Below are 19,516 nucleotides of genomic sequence, written 5' to 3'. Positions count from 1 at the left end.
TTGTGTGATTTATTTATGTATGTATGTGGGTATGTGGGTTTAAAAACTTTAAGTTGCAGTGTGTGTGTATTTTCTGTTATCACAAAGATACGAAGTATTTCAGATGTTTTTACTTTTAATGATAATATATGTAAGTGCATTATCTATGAATGTATACATGTGTTCATTTGCAAATTGAAATTTTTAATCGTCAAGTACATGAGAAACTTTTGTAAGCTTAGTTCAGATGAATTTTAATATTATATTCAAACATTCAATACATAATTATATTATAATGTACGGTGTACTATTGTACAAACATATGTACACACATATTATATTTCGTACATGTAACACAGAAGACATTGTTGCTATGTTGTTGTTATGAAGCAGGAATTAGAAATTTAATGTATTAGATTAGCTTTCTTAGTCTCGGAGACATCGCTGTCGCTGCCTTTTTCTCGCTTCTCACAGAATTCTATCAAATAGGAGGCCACGCCAGATAAGGCAACAAATACACCGGCAACGTAGAATGCGTTATCCCATCTGTGAAGAGATTAGATTAATATTTGGTTTAGTCAAATTAAATATGTAATTGAGTGCGTTCCTAGATGAGAAGTTTCTACAGCCGATCGACTATGTGTAATCGGCAAATGAATCACAAATACAAAGCCATATAAAGCAAATGTTTGCATACATTTAGGCTTACTTTAATTCCGTGCAAACAATTTGATTTATTTCCAGTATATCTGTCAAATTTTGTATTGTTTTTATGGTGATAAAAAGAAGATTAATTCTAAAAGTGTTGAGAAAGGCTACTGATTGATTTCTAAATTTATTGATTTTCTAAAGGATGCTTACGCTAGGCATTTAAGAAAGATGCTTATTTCCATTCGACTTACCTTAGCGTCATTTCATAAATAGCACCTGCGATTGGGGGCCCTGCAATCATGCCAACACCTTGTACCAGGAGCACCAATCCATAGGCACACGTAAAATCATCCAAATCGACAATACTGACCAAAATGCTGGGTGTAAATGAAAAGGAGCTGGCGAAAGTGATTCCGAAGATGATGCACATTAACAGCAGTCCAATGTAACTACTCACAAGAATAGGCATCAAAAACACCGATAAGCCGCAAACTGAAAGTATAACGAAAGTAAAATCGCCTGATTTGAAATGTATGCAGATGGTGGTGCATTCCAATAATGCTTCTGATAAAAAAATCTCAATTCTTTCGAATTGGAGAATTATTCGCCTGTTTATAGTGGTCATTGAGCGTGAGTAATTAAAAATCATGTTGTGCTATGGAATTAGTAAATTTAAGATATTTTGCCACTGATTCAAAGGGACAATAAATGTATTGCTTCACTAGTTTCATTAAATCTTAGTTCACGTTAGTGGAAAACCATTTGTGTATCCTTTGAAAATTCCCTCTTCCCCCTTATTATACAATTATGTGCTTGTTTTTGCATTTCACACTTACCCACCATACATGCCGAATAGCAAATATTCACATTCATCCAGGAGCGATCGCCCACATAGCCCAAAGCGATCATGCCGATGGTTTGCGCGATGCCTATAGCTGAAATCATTTGTGCACTGTCCGTCGTTTCATAGCCATGAAGCTTCATATGCTCCGGCAGATAGAGGTAAGGAATTATGAACCTGTGATGACAAATTCGTATAAAAAATTAATTCGTTTCCCATCTCTGCTATATAAATACATATAGTTATGGTGTATGTGTACAAAGAATGCAGTGTATTTTACTTACCAAATGAATAGAAACAATGTAGATAAATTGAAAAGTGTAAATTTCATGTCTGCAAACAACGAAAAATCAAATACTGTCTTCATTGTGTCGACCATACTCTCGTACCAAGTCTGAAAATATATAATTACAATATTTATTTACTTCTTTCTTATTTATTAACTAGCAGACTGCTCCCAGCTCCAGCACGGGTTTAAACAAACATTTCAAAAGTTAGTTTTTACACACTTATACACACTCTCTCATACATATGTATGTACTTTCCCGTTTCTTGGGTGGGTTCATTTAAAAAAGTAAAATGAGGAAAATTCGAACATGAAATTATATTTTATTTGTAATGTGCTAAAACTTGATTACGACCTGTAGTCTTTGGTGTCCGTTGTCTATCTTTCTGATTACGAATGCGTTGGGAACGCTCAGAGTTCGACGACCTAGTGCGAGCTTGTATATTTCTAATATTTTGTTCTTCAAGCCGTTGCACACGCTCCGTACTCGACTCTCAAGCTCGTACTTGGGAGGTTTTGAAATTTTGTTCAGCAAGATTCTCCACCACGGAGTATTTTTGATACCATCATCTGGGAACTATTTGCAGAAAGTTGAGATTCTAGCAAAAAATATAGCCTACGATACTCGAGGTGAATGTAGCATTCCAATGGTGAAAGAATTTTTGAAATCGGCACAGTGGTTTTTGAGTTTATTCATTGCAAACATACATACAAATCTTTCCTCTTTATAATAGTAGTATAGTTGAAAATCAAAGCAAATCTTTCAATAAGTTTCGGGTAGGGTGCAGTCAATAGAGAGATGAAAAGCTCTGTTCATCATTCTAATATATTTTCCTATATCCGTCTAATATTTCTCTTGCTTATGCCTAAACTGAAAATATACTAAAGTGTAGGGTTTTGGAGTGTTTCATTTCAGTTTCAGTTTTTTAGGGCTATTGACACGTAATATTGAATTGTAATATTTGAAAAGGGGACCTTTGTTTGGGAATCTTGACTGGTTTAATATTGAAGGATTGAGAGTGCGAAATAACTCACAGAAGGTGAGAAAGCTTCTATTGATAAGGACAACAACATTTGCAGAATACTCACGTCTTCTTCTTCTTTCGCTATTGTTGTCATTGAGTTCCGGTATATATTCGGACACGAAGATGCTCGCAATCGGTAGCGATGTGTGTTTAGTATAGCGCCACGATAATGTATAGAGTTACGGTGTATACGCATGTTCTTGAGGAAGTTGGAATTCCGTATGGAGGTATTATACCGCAAGCTTGGTCGAACTGACGGTTTCTTTGACTTGGAAAGACGACGCATGCCGCTAATGCTATCGGTACGTGCTCTTTTCGTTGGCTTAACGCTAGCATCATTTTCTGGTATTCCAATTATTACCGGGTCTTTGTGTAGTTTTCTTAAATTACCATTAACTAGTTGTGCATTACTCTTTTTAATTGACATAAAGTAAGTCTCATCGCTCAGTATATCAACAGAATTGTGCCGCAAGCCATTAGGCTTAAGGTCTACAAAAGATGTAGTTGCATTCTTTGCACTGAAAAAGTTTTCATTTAAAGAATAACGTGAGTTGGCCATATTGCCATCGTTAGGAGAGTTGCGTTGGAACTCGCGTGGGTTTGCTTTAGAATTTATCCCACCTACAGCTTGTTGCGAAGATAACGATGCATCCGATGGTGTAGCATGACCAAGAGAATTCTTCTCAGATGGCGAGAGTGTTTCCATCGATGCTAAGAAACTTTTTCTCGCATCTTCAGCGACGGTTTCAGCAATACCACCCATCATAGTGTCATCGGGTGAGCCAATAATGGCTGCAGTTGGATTAGGGCCAGCAGAAGACATTGATAATAAGTTTTCCCGTGAAGGCGCTTCCATTCCATCTTTATTACGTAGTGAACGCCTACTGAGACTCTTAATTTCGTAAACACATTCCAAATCTTGAGAACCCAAAAAGGTCGGTAAGAAGATTTCGCTTCGATAGCGTTTCATAACAAATTCGTGTGGGTCATTAATTTGTTGATTAGCCTCTGTATTATTCTTTGTTACCAACGTGTCAAGTACTGCCTCCTTGGTTATCCCAGTATCTAAGAGCTTTTTGATTTCTTCGAGACAAACGCTTGAATTCGAAAATGTGGTCATACTTTGTGAACGGCTTTCGAGACGATTTTCTTCTATCAACCAATCTGGATCGCGCATCAATGCGCCACAAACGCAAGTATTTAGCATCGTGCCTGCAAGAATGAGTGTGGCACCGCGCCACCCATAGCTATCGATTAGCCATTGAGTCAAAGGTGCGTACAAGAAGGTGCCGATTCCAGTTCCAGAAGCACCTATACCAGTAGCGAAAGTACGTTTCTTATCGAACCAAAACGCTATGGATACTACTGCTGTTACATAACCAATGCCCAGCCCTAAACCGGAAATGATACCAAAAGTCAGCATTAACATCTCCACAGAGTTACAAAGAGAGGAAAGACCAAATCCGATTGCTGACAGTAAACCGCCAAATATGGTCATTTTACGACACCCATAATTATCAACCAGATTTGACCAGATCGGACCCATCAAGAGTGGTACCGAAAAGAATAACGAACTAATCCAAGCCGTTTTCGAGGGAGACTCTCCAAAGTAATGCAATAATTCAGAATTGATAAGTCCAAATGAAAAAGATAAACCATCTGCGATTAGCGAGACAATGAGTGACGCTAAAACCACAACCCAACCGTAACCACCATCTGGTATCTCTGGCTTCTTTTTATCTGTTGAACTAGAATCAATCGAATCACCCGATTCATTCGATATAAGACGCTTACGTTTTTTCACATCATTATTCTCCATCACCAAAAAGTTTGTTGTCGTGGTCGTTGTCGTGGTTAGACCACCATTATCGTCATCTACGGTGATAAGGCAATGTTTCAGTAGACGTTCATTCACCGCGTAATCACTGTTGCCATCATGTAAGTCGCTTGCCGATAGATCACAGAACTTTACCTCGGGAAAGAAATCATGTTTTATGGATTTATTTAGTGGGGTCGTTGTGGGTGTAGGCGTAGGCGTTAATGATGCCACGATTGATTGTACGTCTGTCGGGGTGGATAGTGTCTGATAGATTGCACTATCCGGTTTACTTTTAATATTCGTTTGATTCGCAACCATTTTTTAGGTTCTATAAACTATTTTAAACAGGATAAAATATGTAACTGTGGATCTTATTTTATTGTGTGAAGGCTGATATAAAAACGTACGTAGGTTTTTTATGTTATATCTGACGATGACCCCTATTTTTTATTATATCAATAATTCTCCAATTAATTTTTTGTTTGTGTACGTCTGATTTCGTTTTGAACACAATGGTTTTCAGCAATGCTTTTCTTATTGTACTTGGTCTAATATTTGTTTATCTTTTTTATATCCTGTTACTCTTAATCTGTTTTCCGGTAAGACCAGCTTCTCATCAATTCAACGGTTTTTATTTTAATTCTCGACAAACAATCTGCGTTTTAACATTCCTTTTCTTGCGGTATATATTTGTGAGTTTTATCTCCGGATTAAATGGCACACCACGGAATTCAGTATAACAGCAACTGTGGTGAGGAACACGGAGATGGTTAGGCAATTCGCTTCGCACAATGAGTTCAACTTTACACTTTACAGTAGAATACCAACTGTATAGTACGCTGCGTTAAATTCTGGGGACCCAAGTGAGTTCCTGTAAATAAATTACAAAATATATTATTCAAATTATTCAAGGCAAAAATTATACACACTTATTATATACATTCTTGAGTACGATTTATTTTAGATCTCTAGGCCTTTTTCAAATGCTGGTGGAATTACTTTCCTGTTGTTCTTTCTGATGATGCATACAAATTTTATGTAATAGGAACGATGCTAAATATCTCATATACACATTTGTCGTTGTTGTTGTTGTAACGGTTACTCAAGCCTGTCTGAACCGATAAGCCTAGCATAATTGTCATCGAAGTCATCTAGCGGGAGGTCCAGGAAACGAGCTGTTTCGATAGGGTCGGACCAAAGGAAAAGGGGTGTTAGATGAGTAGAGTTAATTCTAGTTCTTCTATATACATTTGTCAAAACTGATGCTTAATATACACAATTATTGTAGGCATTGAAACCGTCATTTAATTTGGTGTTTTATTATACAAACAACTTTGGGGTCACTGATTCAAAGAAGGAATTAGATTTTTGTAGAAGCTTACATAAGAGAATGTATGTCGTATATTTTTACATTTCATATAATTATGAAAGCCTTTAACACTGTTATAGTTTATTATTTTATAGCACGTTATTTTATAGTACATACAAACACATACATGTAAATATTACACAAATATTAAAAATAAAAAACAATTATTATTGAAGTTAATTATTGTAATTTTATGAATTTAATAAACTTGAATATATAATTAGTATTTAATTAAGTAGCCGATAAACAGAGAAAATAACAATCTCATTATGATACTGTTGAGAGACTGCTTGGGCGAAAGCAACAACAAGTTTTTGGTAACCTATGAAATAATAGATAAAAAACAATACCAAAACATAATAAAATCAGTTTGAGAATAAGGTGAGTTTCCTTCAACTTGACCTCCTAAATATTGAGAAATAGTAGAAATTCAAAATAAATCGTCAAGACGAAAATAAAAAAGAATGTTGAATTGCTGGCAGCCGAAATGCGCAAACGAATGAACCTAAAACGACCACGTAGGTAAAAATTAAGGCAATTATATTTTTGTTTCAACTGAGAATTTCAAGTAAACTGGCTCTTCAAGCAGAAGATTGTGTTATGTTGCATTTACCTTTATGTACCAAATACCTATGTATGTAGTTTATGAATATTATTCACCTCAATACAAGAGAGGATGGATTTAGTTTGGAATATATACTTTGAAATAAAATAGTAAAATAATTATATTGTATTTAATTGTAAAAATCTGTTAAAAAATACTAATGTAGATAGGTTCCTTAAATTAAGTTGGCCATAAAATCTCATTTATCTTGATAGAAATTAAAGGGGAAATAAAAGGATTGATTTGTGGCTAACAGTTGATTGCTGCAATTCAAATCAATGTATTTCCCTGTGGGTCTCATGTGTAGACACGCTAACTAATGCTCACCTACATACATACATATTTACATTTAAAGTATAGTATATAAGGTATAAACAAAATTTTGGCCTAGACGCTGCATTTTTGCGAATTAACGTCAAACTGTCGGCCCCCATTCCTCCAACGGCCCGCAAAACTAAGATGTTGACAAATATTAATATTGCCAGAGAAAATTTGTTTATATAAATAAACAAGTGAAGGTGTTCGGTGTTCTCCCATAAACCATCAAATAGGAGGACGGCAAAAGAGTTGTACTCGTGGGTTAACGCCTTTCCATTGAATTATGCTTGCGTTTAATCATATGCAACTGCCTTACTAATGTTCCTTTTTTTGGAGTTTATGTTCATACAGCTTGGTTGTTCTCTAATGTTCGGTCCCGAACTATACTCCCCCTAAAGACACTAAACGTATATCTGAACTATGCGTCTAAGTCATATGCGCATATTCATAACTGTATGAAATAATAACGGAGTAATTTCGCCTGCAAATTTTGATGATGATGAAATTTTGACCTTTCGCTAATATAATTGAGTTGGTGAATTTTAGTAAACAGTCTTCACTATCCAATTGGCGTTTTTTAGAGATATCAATTGCTTGTGGGAAATCAGGAAATATATTAAATTAAACTTTGTTTAAAGCTTAAAACACGTTTCTAAGGTGAATGACAAGGTGACAATATAAACGGTGACAGACTTACCTCAAGAACTTACTTTTCACTTTAGGGACCTTTTCGTCTGTTGGGTGTGTTGGGGTTTGTGTCTCCTTGTATATCAGTTTGAGGGAGTTGATAGACGAAATAATGTTACTATGCGAAGATTCACTAATAATTAAGTTGCGGCTTGCAATACTTTTACATTCACTTTCACTTTCACCATCAAATTCACTATTATTATTCTTACTAAGATTACACGTATGGTTACAATTAATAATTTGATTACAATCACAGGATATTTGTAAGTTAGCGCTAACTTTTGTTATTGTTACTATTGTGGAGGAACCTCCAATAACTTCACCATAAGCGCATAAATCTTCAGTTATTTTCAATTCACTAACACTATCGATTTGGTGTTTATTAATGAAAATCTCTTGATTTTCACTGACGTTTCTTAAACGCGGATCACGTGGTGTATAGTGTAGAAATACTTTATTCGATTTACTGCCGTTATTGTAAGTGCGATGATTGTTCGACGAGAAGGAGTTATTATTAAAGAGGTGTAATTGTACAAGGGCGGCCACCGTGATGATGTTTATGCTATTTCCTGATGTTAATATTGAATAGAGGGGGGCGATAGCCTCACTGATGCGGGGGATTTGATTGGTTAACGTTGTTATTATTCTTGTGGTTTTCTCCACTATAAATCTTAATAGATTGTTGCTGTTGATATTATTGTTGTTGTTATTATTATTGTTTTCTATCACTATGCGAATAGCTCTTAATATTTTCGACAATATTACAGTCAATTCAGTTCCAGCTGCTACTGTTTCTGTTGTTTTTGTAGTTGGCTTATAAAGTGTTTTAACGCGAATGTCATTCATCAAGAATACTAACTTCGATTTAACCGCGTTATGGAGGAAATGTTGAATGCATAAACGAATAAGCGATACGATGAAAATAAGTACGATATCGAACAGAGGCCCCGTCGCTGGCAACAACGGTGTGGATACTAAAAATGCGATGGGCACACACTCGACTATTATTAATTGGCTAGAATATTGCTTTGGGTTAAAGGCTACAGCTTTTTCTGCTACACTACTGCTGATGTTGCTGTTGTTATTGTTGTTGTCGTTCTTGCTAATGGGCGCTAAAGCTGCAACTAATATTGTTTTTGTTGTTGTTATTGCTGCTACTATTTCTGCTGACAATTGGTGTCTGACGAGTTTCGCTTTGAATTTGGTTGCACTTTTGCAATGCGGCGTCGTCCACTTCAACAACGTCTTTGGCAGAATCACAAACACTGATATAATCCACATGCGGCAAGAAGATTTCCGTTCGCTGAGCGTATTGATCAATTAGAAGTATTTGTATTTGTATTATATATTAGTTTTTTCTCTCGAATTCCTTTTGCTGTAGGTTTATCAAGATTTTTGCATTCTTTTTTTGGTATAAACAAACAAGAACAAAAAATAAAAATAAAATAATAGTTTTCAACTCAGTTTTCCGACTGTCTCACAACAGTGTTCGTTTATCTAATTAATGTGTAAGATTTAAATTTATTTGAATTTTTTTTTTGGTTCAGCAATTGAACTGCGTCCTTTCACTTCGTTGTATTTGTTATTTTTCTTTTGTCACAACATTTATTCGGTATGTGTCAAATGAGTTGACAATCTTGCTGCGTCGCGTTCATTGTTAGAAATTAAATTTACACTATAACAACAAAATAAATTGAGAAAGTATTGTTGACGATCACTGTAGAGGTGATTAGTAAGCGCCGATAAGCAAATTGATGGCTAATTGGTTGGATGGTTCTTTTGAATGGTCGCTTTCTATTCGTTCCGTTACACTGCAGTTCTGTATTCGCGATGACCAACTGTAAAGAAGGGGAAAATAAAATATTATTAATGGATTTCCCAATTAATTTAAATTGTTGATTTTAAATGCGTATAGACTATATTCAAGCCTGATAATAATATTATAAATTTTAGTTCCGTAGACACAGATTGATTGTTAAATTTGTTACAGCAGACCATGCGGAATAACTTGTTAAAATAATTAACTTAGTTAATTTAAATAATTAAATTAGTTAATAAAATTAGATGGCATCCCTCATTACGAACTATTTCCTTCTGTTGGACAAACCTAAATGACTCTCTAAATCGCACCTAAAACGGTTCGATTTTTACCCTCCATTTCCTTCTTCTTCTTGACTGGCCGAGTAGTAGCCGACAGCGCTTTTTGGCAGTTTGGCGCCAATTGGTGATACCAAGTGAAACCAGGTCCTTCTCCAACTGGTCCTTCCAACGAAGTGGAGGTCTCTCTCTTCCTCGGCTTTCACCAGCGGGTATTTCCTCTATTTCCTCGACATGCGTTCAATGGGATTAATATTATGAGACTGAACTGATCTCTCTAAAGTGCCTATGCCTGTGCCATTACACAGATTACAAATAAGTTTACCAATGAGATCTATCATTCAATTTGAGTTTATATCTGAACCAAAATAAAACAAGAGTAAAGCAGAGTTGTTTTTGTTTTTTTTTTTACGTTCAGAGAGAAACTTAATAATGTTTACAGATATATTACCATTTTCTTACTTCTTACTTTATATAGTTATAACCGCGTTGACTTATTTAAAAGTTAATGGCCATATAAATTTGACTGAAGACTTTCTTATATTCGTGTCGATTGCGGTTTCACATACATTAATATTTTAAATATGTATATTCAAACACTTATGCGTACAAAACGCGCACACACTTTACTCCCTCAGGGAGGCTCGTCTCACTTAATGCGGTAGTCGTCTAACGTCACTATGCACTATAGTCGGCACTTAACCCATATCGACCTATGCATTTCTTACTGCCAGCCGGCTGGACTACTTGAAGAGCCCGCTCCATGCCGCGAGTAACTGTATAACAAGACTGAAAGAGCTTAGCGCGTTGTTTGATCGGCTAAGCGCTGCAAAAATCTGTTTTCCATAAAAACCATAATATAGGTCTATCCGTATCTGCTAGTACTTGTTTGTGTGAGTACGTTAAGATGATGATAATGTTTATACGTCGTACGATCGGTTGACGGCAGTAGAGAGGGGATAAGAGAGGGTCAGAGTACCCCCCAGTGAAACAATAAACTAGCCAGGGAAACTAATAATTTATAAATGCAGCACTGATCGAGCTTTGTAACTCAATTTTTCGAACTGGCAGTAAACTAGTTTCAAAGGGACCAGTGTTGTACCAATTACAAAATTACTTGTTATTGAAATGTTTTATTTGACTTTAACGATTGAAATTAATTAAAATTAAATTTAACACATTCAAGTATGCAAAGAATTAGCTCTTCTTATGATTCAGTTCGAGTTTGACATGGTTTTACTGAAGGGATTTTAATGTCTTTTTTGGACTAGTGTTGGGGATAGGTACGTTCTGAACGAATTAGAGTTGTTTCTTTAGCACACGGACAGTCGGCTGACTAGTTGGACTTACGGTTCATACTTCATGTGTTCAGATAGACCTATGTGAGTATGTATTCATATACATATGTATGTTGATGAAGTACTCGTATGTGGGAGCGTGTGTGTCTATTTTTAAATATTCATATATTTGGTTATAGTCGTTGACACTAATTTAATAGCTGTTCTTATCGCTGATTGTCATTTTATTATGACCACTACAATACATATGTGTATACATTTATGTACTCGTATATAGTATGTATGTGAGTTCGTGTGATTAAGGCAAAATTTTTAGCGAAGGTGGTTGTTCCTATTTCTGTTTACACTGATAGTTTTCTGCTGTTCTACAATGATTATGGAGGCGTTTGTGGCAGTTGTAGTTCACAGCAAAGACACATTAATTTTCAGATATTGCTAATAATTGAGATAAGCTGCTCAATTGGCTTGGTACTTTTGTCAATGCACGAGTTGCCTACATTGCAATAGGTCGGTAAAGTGTTTTCGTTTCCCATGGAGTGATTTAGATTCTTAAAAAGGATGGCTGATTCTTTTAAGAGACTAGGGCTAGTCCAATGAGCGAGTTTCCGTTTTATTTTTATATTACATACTGTAATTTGTGATAAATAGTGGTAAACAATAGAAAGATACCTTAGTATCACTCATACATACATATGTACGTATGTGATGAGCTCTTGACCCATATTTCTTAACAGGAAGAGGCCATTCCAATCATGTGAAAATAACTACCGTATGTCTAAGGTGATATTTCTACTTCAGTATTTGACAATGTTGATTGCGTAAAGCCATAAAAATAGCCATATAATCAGTCATATATTCACACATATTTATTAGTTAACTGTAATTATTGTGGTATAATAATCGCAATCACACCAATGCGTGTAATTTATAGTCACATAAATTATGCATACAAATATACAAGTGCCATTGCAAAAAGCAGTTCTGTGAACATACCCTGTGGTAAATCGTCAAATTTGTCGGAAAAACTAGAAAATATAAAAGGAAAACAAAACAGCGGACTTAAATTTTTAGCTCAGTTGGTTTGCAATGATGACTTCGCCGATGGTCGAGTGCATATTATTTTGAAAACGTCGTGTTTTTGTAAATTATCAAATTGAACAGCTGCCAAGAAGGAATTCGACGGATGACCTAAATTCAGATCCAATCTATGTGATTAATAGTTTAAATAATAATTTTGACAAAAACTCGAAGACATCGAGTTCGATATAAACAAACTTTTTCAAATAATCTTTAGTAGAAAATATCATATGCACATACATAAATACATATGTATGTACGTTAAAACTTTTAGACCTTCGAGTATACAAATGATAAGCCAACAAGTTCGTATTTAACTTTTTATAGATCAAGGCAAAAAAGAACGTACCTCCAAATTGATTACACTATGTACACGTTGATATACATATGTATTTGTGTTTTTGTTATTATATTGGTCTGATCTATAACTCCGTGATGATATTTCCTAATTTTTTTATTTCTCATCATTTATTTTGTACAAAAACTTATTCCGATTGCTTTATTACTACGCTTCCAAGTCTCAAGTATATGAGCACCCGCAAAGTGATGGCTACTTTAGCCCGAGTGGTGCAGTTTATTGATAAGATATAGAAGACATGATAAGTCGCTTATCTTTAGTAACACTTGTATAACGAAGCCCTAAGTTACGGCGTTGTACTGATATTTATCTTTAATACCTTTATTTAAAGGGCATGTAAACACAAAATTATGGGGAATAATTCATAAAGGAGTGATAAAACTCTTAAGGCTTTCGCTTATTAAATGGCTGCTATAATTACTCTAATGACATTTCCTTTCCAGTTGTGATTATATTTACTCCTACATAAAATAATTTAGTTGTCTGATAAAAGGAAAATTTGATTCCACTATTTACGATTTGTCTATGTTAACGATTTTGAGATCTTTCATAAGCATTTTATTGGATGCAATGCTTTTTAACAAGTGTACATAGCGATAGGAAAGTCGTATGTGCATGTCATGAATTTGATATCCAAATTTTAAATACACTAAGTAATAGAACTAAGGTTTTCAAATTTATTTGGGAAATAACAATATAATAAAGATTATTTTGACAAAGAATTTAAAATTTGTATACATAGAGACCAATATAATATAAACAAATCCCCTAGTAAATATGGTAACAAAGATCTATGGTTGAACTTGGGTAGATGTGTTGACTCTTAAATGTACATGTTATCTAGTTCTATGTGTAGTAGAAATACATATCTGTCACCAATGGCTTCCTTATGATATCATTTCGTGCCGCCACGACAGTAACTAATTGAAATTGAAATTGTTGTTGCTCAAATGCTTTTACACTTCAAGTGGTAACCAATAAATGCTTAGCACCGTTAATGCAAAACAAACGCACCCAGCAAAATCATAAGTGGTGTAGCTTTGTGAAGGGTGTCAACAGTGGCTTTGATACACTTACATACATATGCACATACATATGTAGGTGTTATATGAGACAACTGGAAGGATAGTAATAAACTTTCAAGGACATTTGTTGCATTGATGCGCATGTTATTGCTGTTGACAAAGTTTCTGTTTGCAACTGAGTTGTCTCTCAACCTTCGTTGAAAAATACGTACACAATAACTGAATACTGTCGAAAAGTTTATATCCTTACGAATGCATATATAATATACTCCCTTTTTGCAATTTTAACGTTTTCTTAGACCTTCTCCCGAAGTAGCACAATCGCCACAGAGATTTGTTCGACTAAACTTACTTTTAATCCAATACAAGAGTATTGGACTTCTGGCCAGGATTACTCCATCCGCTATATTTTATTTTAAAGCGCCGTCTTTACAATATTTCATCAATTTATGTTGATAACTTCAAAAATAAACCTATATACTATGTTATCACTAATAGCGAATGATAACCGCCCTAAAAGCACTCAAGAACTTGTAGAGCGTAATCCAATATTTATCTGTAAACGCGAAACGATTCCTCCATTAGTTTTAAAGAAGGCGAAGGAGTTTCAAATATCTTAATTTATTTGTTTTACAGTTTCGATGACAAAACTAACGACAAGATATGGAGGATTTATAAGAAAAAAGAGTTTGTTAACCGCAACTTTTCAACTTTTATTTTAATTGTCCACATCAACATCGACGTATACATATGATGTATATATTTAAATATATGTATATATATTTATATTCAATAAAGCTCAATTTCACTTATATTAAGTTGATTGTTGTTAAACCGCATTAACCGCAGAATTAATTGAGCGCACGCTTAACAGAAACATGAGCTTCACATCAATGCATAGCATTGTTATTGCATCCGTGTATGCTATGCAAGTGATCTGGAATCACTTAATTAGTCAGTAAATGCATGGAGTGAAAGGGCTGGGCAAGTGTAAGAAGGTGCTAATCCATATGGCAAGGCCCAAGTGTAGCTTGGGCGATTATTTTATTACTAGCAACAGTCAATATTTATATACATACATACAGTATGTAGTAAACATGGTAAATACAAATAGATATACATCTATCTATACTATAAAAATGAATCGCAAAATGTGTTGCTAAGCGCATAACTCGAGAACCGTTGAACCGATTTCGTAAATTCTTTGTTTAGAATGTTTTTAGAGGTACCGGGATGGTTCTTACGGAGAGAAAAATTAGAAAAATTGCCTGAAAAAGTCTTAAATTCACAATTTTCTAATCACCCATACAAACAATTTGTGTCGATAGTCTCGAAAAAAGTCGGGAAGGGCCAAACCGATCTGGCTAATTTTAGTTTTGAAATATTTATGGAAGGCCAGGGAAGGATAAGAAAGTAAGTATATATCGAAAAATTGTGAGGAAGATAACAAGAAGATGATTTAATTTGAATTGACAACAAAATTATAAAAAAAAAAACAATACAAAAAATAATAATATTTTGAAAGTTGTCATTGTTGCTTTGTTAAAATATTTTTGTCATTATTCAATTGTATAAGGCTGTGTCGATAGGCCAAAACAATTTGTAACAAGTAGGGAAAGGCAATCGAACATTTTATACTCTCGCAATTTATTGATGTAATTTTATTACACACAATTTGAAATATAGTCCAATAGAATAACGAAAATCAGCATACATAGTACATGAGGGTTGAGGTAATTCCTGAACCGATTTGACTCATTTTCAACGCCCAGTTATATTGGGAATAGGGGCAACTTGGCACCTGTTAGTAGGCAGACAAACGGCAATTCGGTCTAGAAATTACTCCTAAATTGCAAATCAACGAAACACCAGTCTGCAAAATCGCCAAAAAAGGAGCTATAAAGAAGATTTTCAAGATATTCAAGTCGCTGGAGGTACTGTACAGGACTTTAAAAGATTTACGCGACAACGAAAATATTTTTGGTGAAACCATGATTCTGTTGGGAGGTGCTTTTCGCCAGACTATTCCTGGATCAACTGTTGCTGACGAATTAATCACATTCCTAAAATCATCTAAATTGTGGCGACACATAAAGAATCGCCAATTAACAAATAACATACAAGTGTTTTTCCAACAATATCATACTTCGATTGTAGAAATAGTTGAAAATGGTAGCGACGCAGTTGACACCTCGATGGATTAATAACATTTTTAACGGGTTTCTGTCACTTCATGGACTCGAAAGAGGAGCTTATTCATCGTGTTTTTCCTGACATGCAACCATAATATAATAAACATAAATGGCTGATTGAATGGCCTATATTGGTAGTAAAAAACAAGGATTAAATTGCTGGACTATCACCACTCACTTTGCAATTAAAAGTTGTGTGAGTTAACATCATGCTGCGTAACATAAATTAACCTCGAGTAATCAATATCGTCGCCGAAGCCAAGATTGGTCCAACTTAATTTAATGTATACCTTAGCCACAAAAACGTGTGGCCGGGTCTGCTAGTATGTATATAAAATTCTAAAATTCTTCTATTCAAACTCAGATGATACACAAGGCATACATAAATGGATGCAAAATTTTGAGGGTAAGATAATAATGAAAGAAATATTTATATGAACATAATACTCATCCAATTATTTTTCGAATATCCGTTGAATTTCTGAGCTGAGAAAAAAAAAATGGTATATTAGCTTATTTTACTTTTAATTGATTTATATTTTTAAAATACTTGTAAATCTAGTACACTTTTACATAAGCGTGAGTGGTTTGAACCGGTTTTTCGGCAAACGGTTGAACTTCACCGAAACTCGACTGAGCCAAAAAAGTGCAATACGCGTCAAACCGAACCGAACGAAATTTAATTATTATTTTTTTCGGTTCACATTCTTGATATACAAACAAACATATCACGCTTGTGGATATCAAAGAAATCGTACTGACATAACTCTTGACAGTTATAATTTCACAGATGCCAGAATTTCTCTCGTATGAAATCCGAAATAACTTCAACATGCTACAGGTCTTATTTTGGACTGTTAGCGCAATGTGCATTGTGCGAATTAAATGAGTTTTTATTACAGCATTACTTAAAACTATGGTTTTAAGGATCAAAGCAAAAGTTTAAGGAATGAAGTAAGATCTCAAACTATTTAAATGAAACTGGGATCGGCTGTCCCATTATTGCATCTCGCTCATTTTTGTTTAACATAAGCTATTTAGAGTGCCTTGTAAGGAAATCGGGATGCCGCGGGTAAACTTAATATTATAATTTTTAATTCACACACCACAAAAAGAGTCCACTGACATTATAGTCACCACACTTTAAGGACTCACAAATAAATAATGTCAATATTTTAACTGACTTCAGGCATCTCTATGGGCTACGATTATGGGTTCTAACAAATTATTTCAATTTGTAAGTTTTGCAAGAAGTTAGGAGTATATACAAATCATAATATTCTTTAGTGGTACTCTAAAGTGGTACAGACAGTGGAAAATTGTTCACAATAAAATCATCTTGGAAACTATTTCTTCATCTCGTTTCAATTTCCACCAATAGTATACGCGAAAAGATGCGGACAAAATTGAACTTTCCCTACCCAGTTCACTTCAGCTAAATAATAAATTAATAAACATTATTAAGGTCAGCGGTAAAATTGAGGTCATTTTGGGTTGACACGCTTTAGCGCACAGCAGCATCCTCCAACCCTCTAACTCAATTCATTCAAAGTGGAATTCCAACGTTAAAACATATCCAGTATTGTTTTGAGAGGCTGGTGGGGAAAATCAATACAAAGTGTGACTAAGCAAAATAAGGCTAAAGAAAAAATTTGCAGTACCTCATCTCATTATGAAAATTCCCACAAGTGAAATATGTAAAAATAGCCCTTGTAAAGCAATGATGTGTGAATAGAAGAGAGCATGAGCACACACCCAAACGTTGTCCGATTAAATGAAATATTGTAGTAGTAGCAAAAAAATAGCTTTAAAGCTGTAGAATTGCAGATATATTTCAATAACTAGCTTTTCGGTGTTCCGAAAAATTCTCGAATATGGGTTGCATCTTTTGAGCAGGGGCCAGACTCAAAAATCCCCAAATATTATATATAAAAATATGTATTCATTTAGAATTCTTTGTATTTGTGTTATTTTTTACAATGCAGAAATTATTATATTGTGTCAGATGCCTTGAAGGGGCTCATGACATTGTAAAAGGGAATATACAAATGCACGAGAGTGTTCAAAAGACAAGGTCTCATATACACATCGCTCATTTACATGAACAGTGTCATAACTAAAAAAACGATTTTTGAGTTGAGTATGCAAAAATGTGCGTAATTTCATCGACCATATTGTACAAAAATTACATTTTGATGCGTAGGGAAAAATAAACCATGAAATAAGAATGTGACGTTATTCAACTTGTATGCTGCATTATTTTTTAACCACAACAAAGACACAGTTTAGTTGTGCCAGAATTTTTTATGATTTTTTTTTTTTCAGAAAGAAGGATATATTTTGTGTTACAACGTTATTTGTGAAATGTTAATTAAATTTTTCATGTTGTTTTTTCGGCAATAACGACACATTTAACTTATGACAGCGAAATTGATTTATATTTTTCACAAATAAATTTATAAATTTCACAAATAACGACACGTTTATGCCTCAGAAGAAGTCTTGGTACACTCTTTTTAGTCCACTTATGCACAGCATTTTTTTTAAATATATTACATGTCACTAGTTTATTCAACAAACTTATGGAGTTTTCTCATATTTTCTAAATAATAGTTCAAATAGTGAACGACGTAAACCCGTTGACGGAGAGAGCCGATGCGACCTATCTTATGAGACTTCAATGTAAATGAACAGTTATCACCGCTTCTGTCTCTTATACAATTGAAAACATTAAACCGCTCTCCTGAAAAATCGACTTTGTTGAGTTGTGACACTATTCATGTAAATGAGCGATACGTACATATTCATAATATATACATATTTAAGTTTGCATTGTACAAAGCCGTTGCTTTTCCATCCACATATTACTTTCGTTATAATTTCTATAATGGAGAGGGCAAAGCGAACTAAAATGTTTTATTTATGGTTTTTGTTGCAGTCATACACATTTATAAATGTTATTTTATGTAAAATTAAGGTATGCTACAGAAATGTTTCTCTAAATTCTCAGTCTACAAGGCTTTTTGTCTTCAATGCGATGAGATTCCTCCTCGAGAATGCGAGCGGCTATGAAAAAAGAACCTGAATGCTAAGTATTTATGTTTTCATGATGGATTGATAGCCTCAAATGTAAAAATGTTTCTCCCGTTTTTAGAGAGATATATACATTATTGAACCATACGACTCCTCACCACCCCACCTGGTAACATTCTCAATGACTGAAGAACATGTTATGTATATCTTCAACTACGTATATATGTATGTCTATATATTACGACATTCGTCATTTACACACTTATTTCAGTATATACATATGTATGTATGTATTATGCGCTCGAAAATAATTATAACATAGAAATACTTTGAAGTCGACAATACTGAGCTTTCCGCAAATTATATGCCACACACAAACAAATATATGTATTACGTCGTATAATGGCCCTTTCAAATCAAAAAGTAAACACAAAGCGAAAAATTGAAACGTTTGTTCACAGATATCTGAAAATGAATAACAAAGTGAAAAAGTGCACTTGCCTTAAAGAATTTGCGTTAAAAATATTGTTATTACATATGTACTTACTATGTATGTACATATGCATTTATTTATATGTTTTTTATAATTTACATATTTGTGAATGTATGTATGTTATTTGTGAATGTATGTACGTTATAAGACTTCACTATAGTTGAACCCCACATAATATAATTTTCGTGTTTCTCAACACACAACTCACACTCGCACTTTGGGTCACTTTTAATATGGGAAGATTATGCAACAGCAGCGAAAAGAAATCCCTTGACAACAACATTAAGGGCGATATAAATCTCCTCCAGCAGATTACCATGAAGTATTGGTCCGCGAATAAGGTATTTAACAACGTTTTTTG

At 34.3% G+C, this 19,516-nt stretch overlaps 2 protein-coding genes across 6 annotated transcripts in view; both read right to left on the bottom strand.

The window, feature by feature from the left end:
- Positions 1-7: 7 nt before the first annotated feature.
- Positions 8-5,323, bottom strand: LOC114803508 (uncharacterized). The gene is made up of 5 exons (XM_011198302.3): positions 2,847-5,323; positions 1,756-1,865; positions 1,467-1,648; positions 882-1,122; positions 8-525 (listed from the first exon to the last, which is right to left on the bottom strand). Exons 1-5 carry the CDS (start codon positions 4,917-4,919, stop codon positions 384-386), a joined length of 2,748 nt encoding a protein of 915 aa, XP_011196604.2. The 5' UTR covers positions 4,920-5,323; the 3' UTR covers positions 8-383.
- LOC105221370 (SET and MYND domain-containing protein DDB_G0277331) overlaps positions 5,028-19,516 on the bottom strand; it is a 26,632-nt gene continuing 12,143 nt past the window's right edge. Inside the window, exons 1-3 of one of the 5 annotated variants that reach the window (XM_054234956.1) lie at positions 10,131-10,583; positions 7,590-9,420; positions 5,028-5,472 (exon numbers count right to left, since the gene is read on the bottom strand). In XM_054234956.1, coding sequence (XP_054090931.1) covers positions 5,412-5,472; positions 7,590-8,863 — 1,335 coding nt within the window. In that variant the 5' untranslated portion in view covers positions 8,864-9,420; positions 10,131-10,583 and the 3' untranslated portion in view covers positions 5,028-5,411. Of the gene's footprint in view, positions 5,473-7,589; positions 9,421-10,130; positions 10,584-19,516 lie in introns of those variants that run through there. The other 4 variants (XM_054234955.1, XM_029046322.2, XM_011198312.3 and 1 more) reach the window with 4 other exon arrangements.

This window comes from Zeugodacus cucurbitae, chromosome 6 (assembly GCF_028554725.1).
Source record: "Zeugodacus cucurbitae isolate PBARC_wt_2022May chromosome 6, idZeuCucr1.2, whole genome shotgun sequence".
Lineage (NCBI taxonomy): Eukaryota > Metazoa > Arthropoda > Insecta > Diptera > Tephritidae > Zeugodacus > Zeugodacus cucurbitae.
The sequence above is the reverse complement of the archived record's forward strand: the minus strand, read 5'-3'. Positions and strand labels throughout refer to the sequence as shown.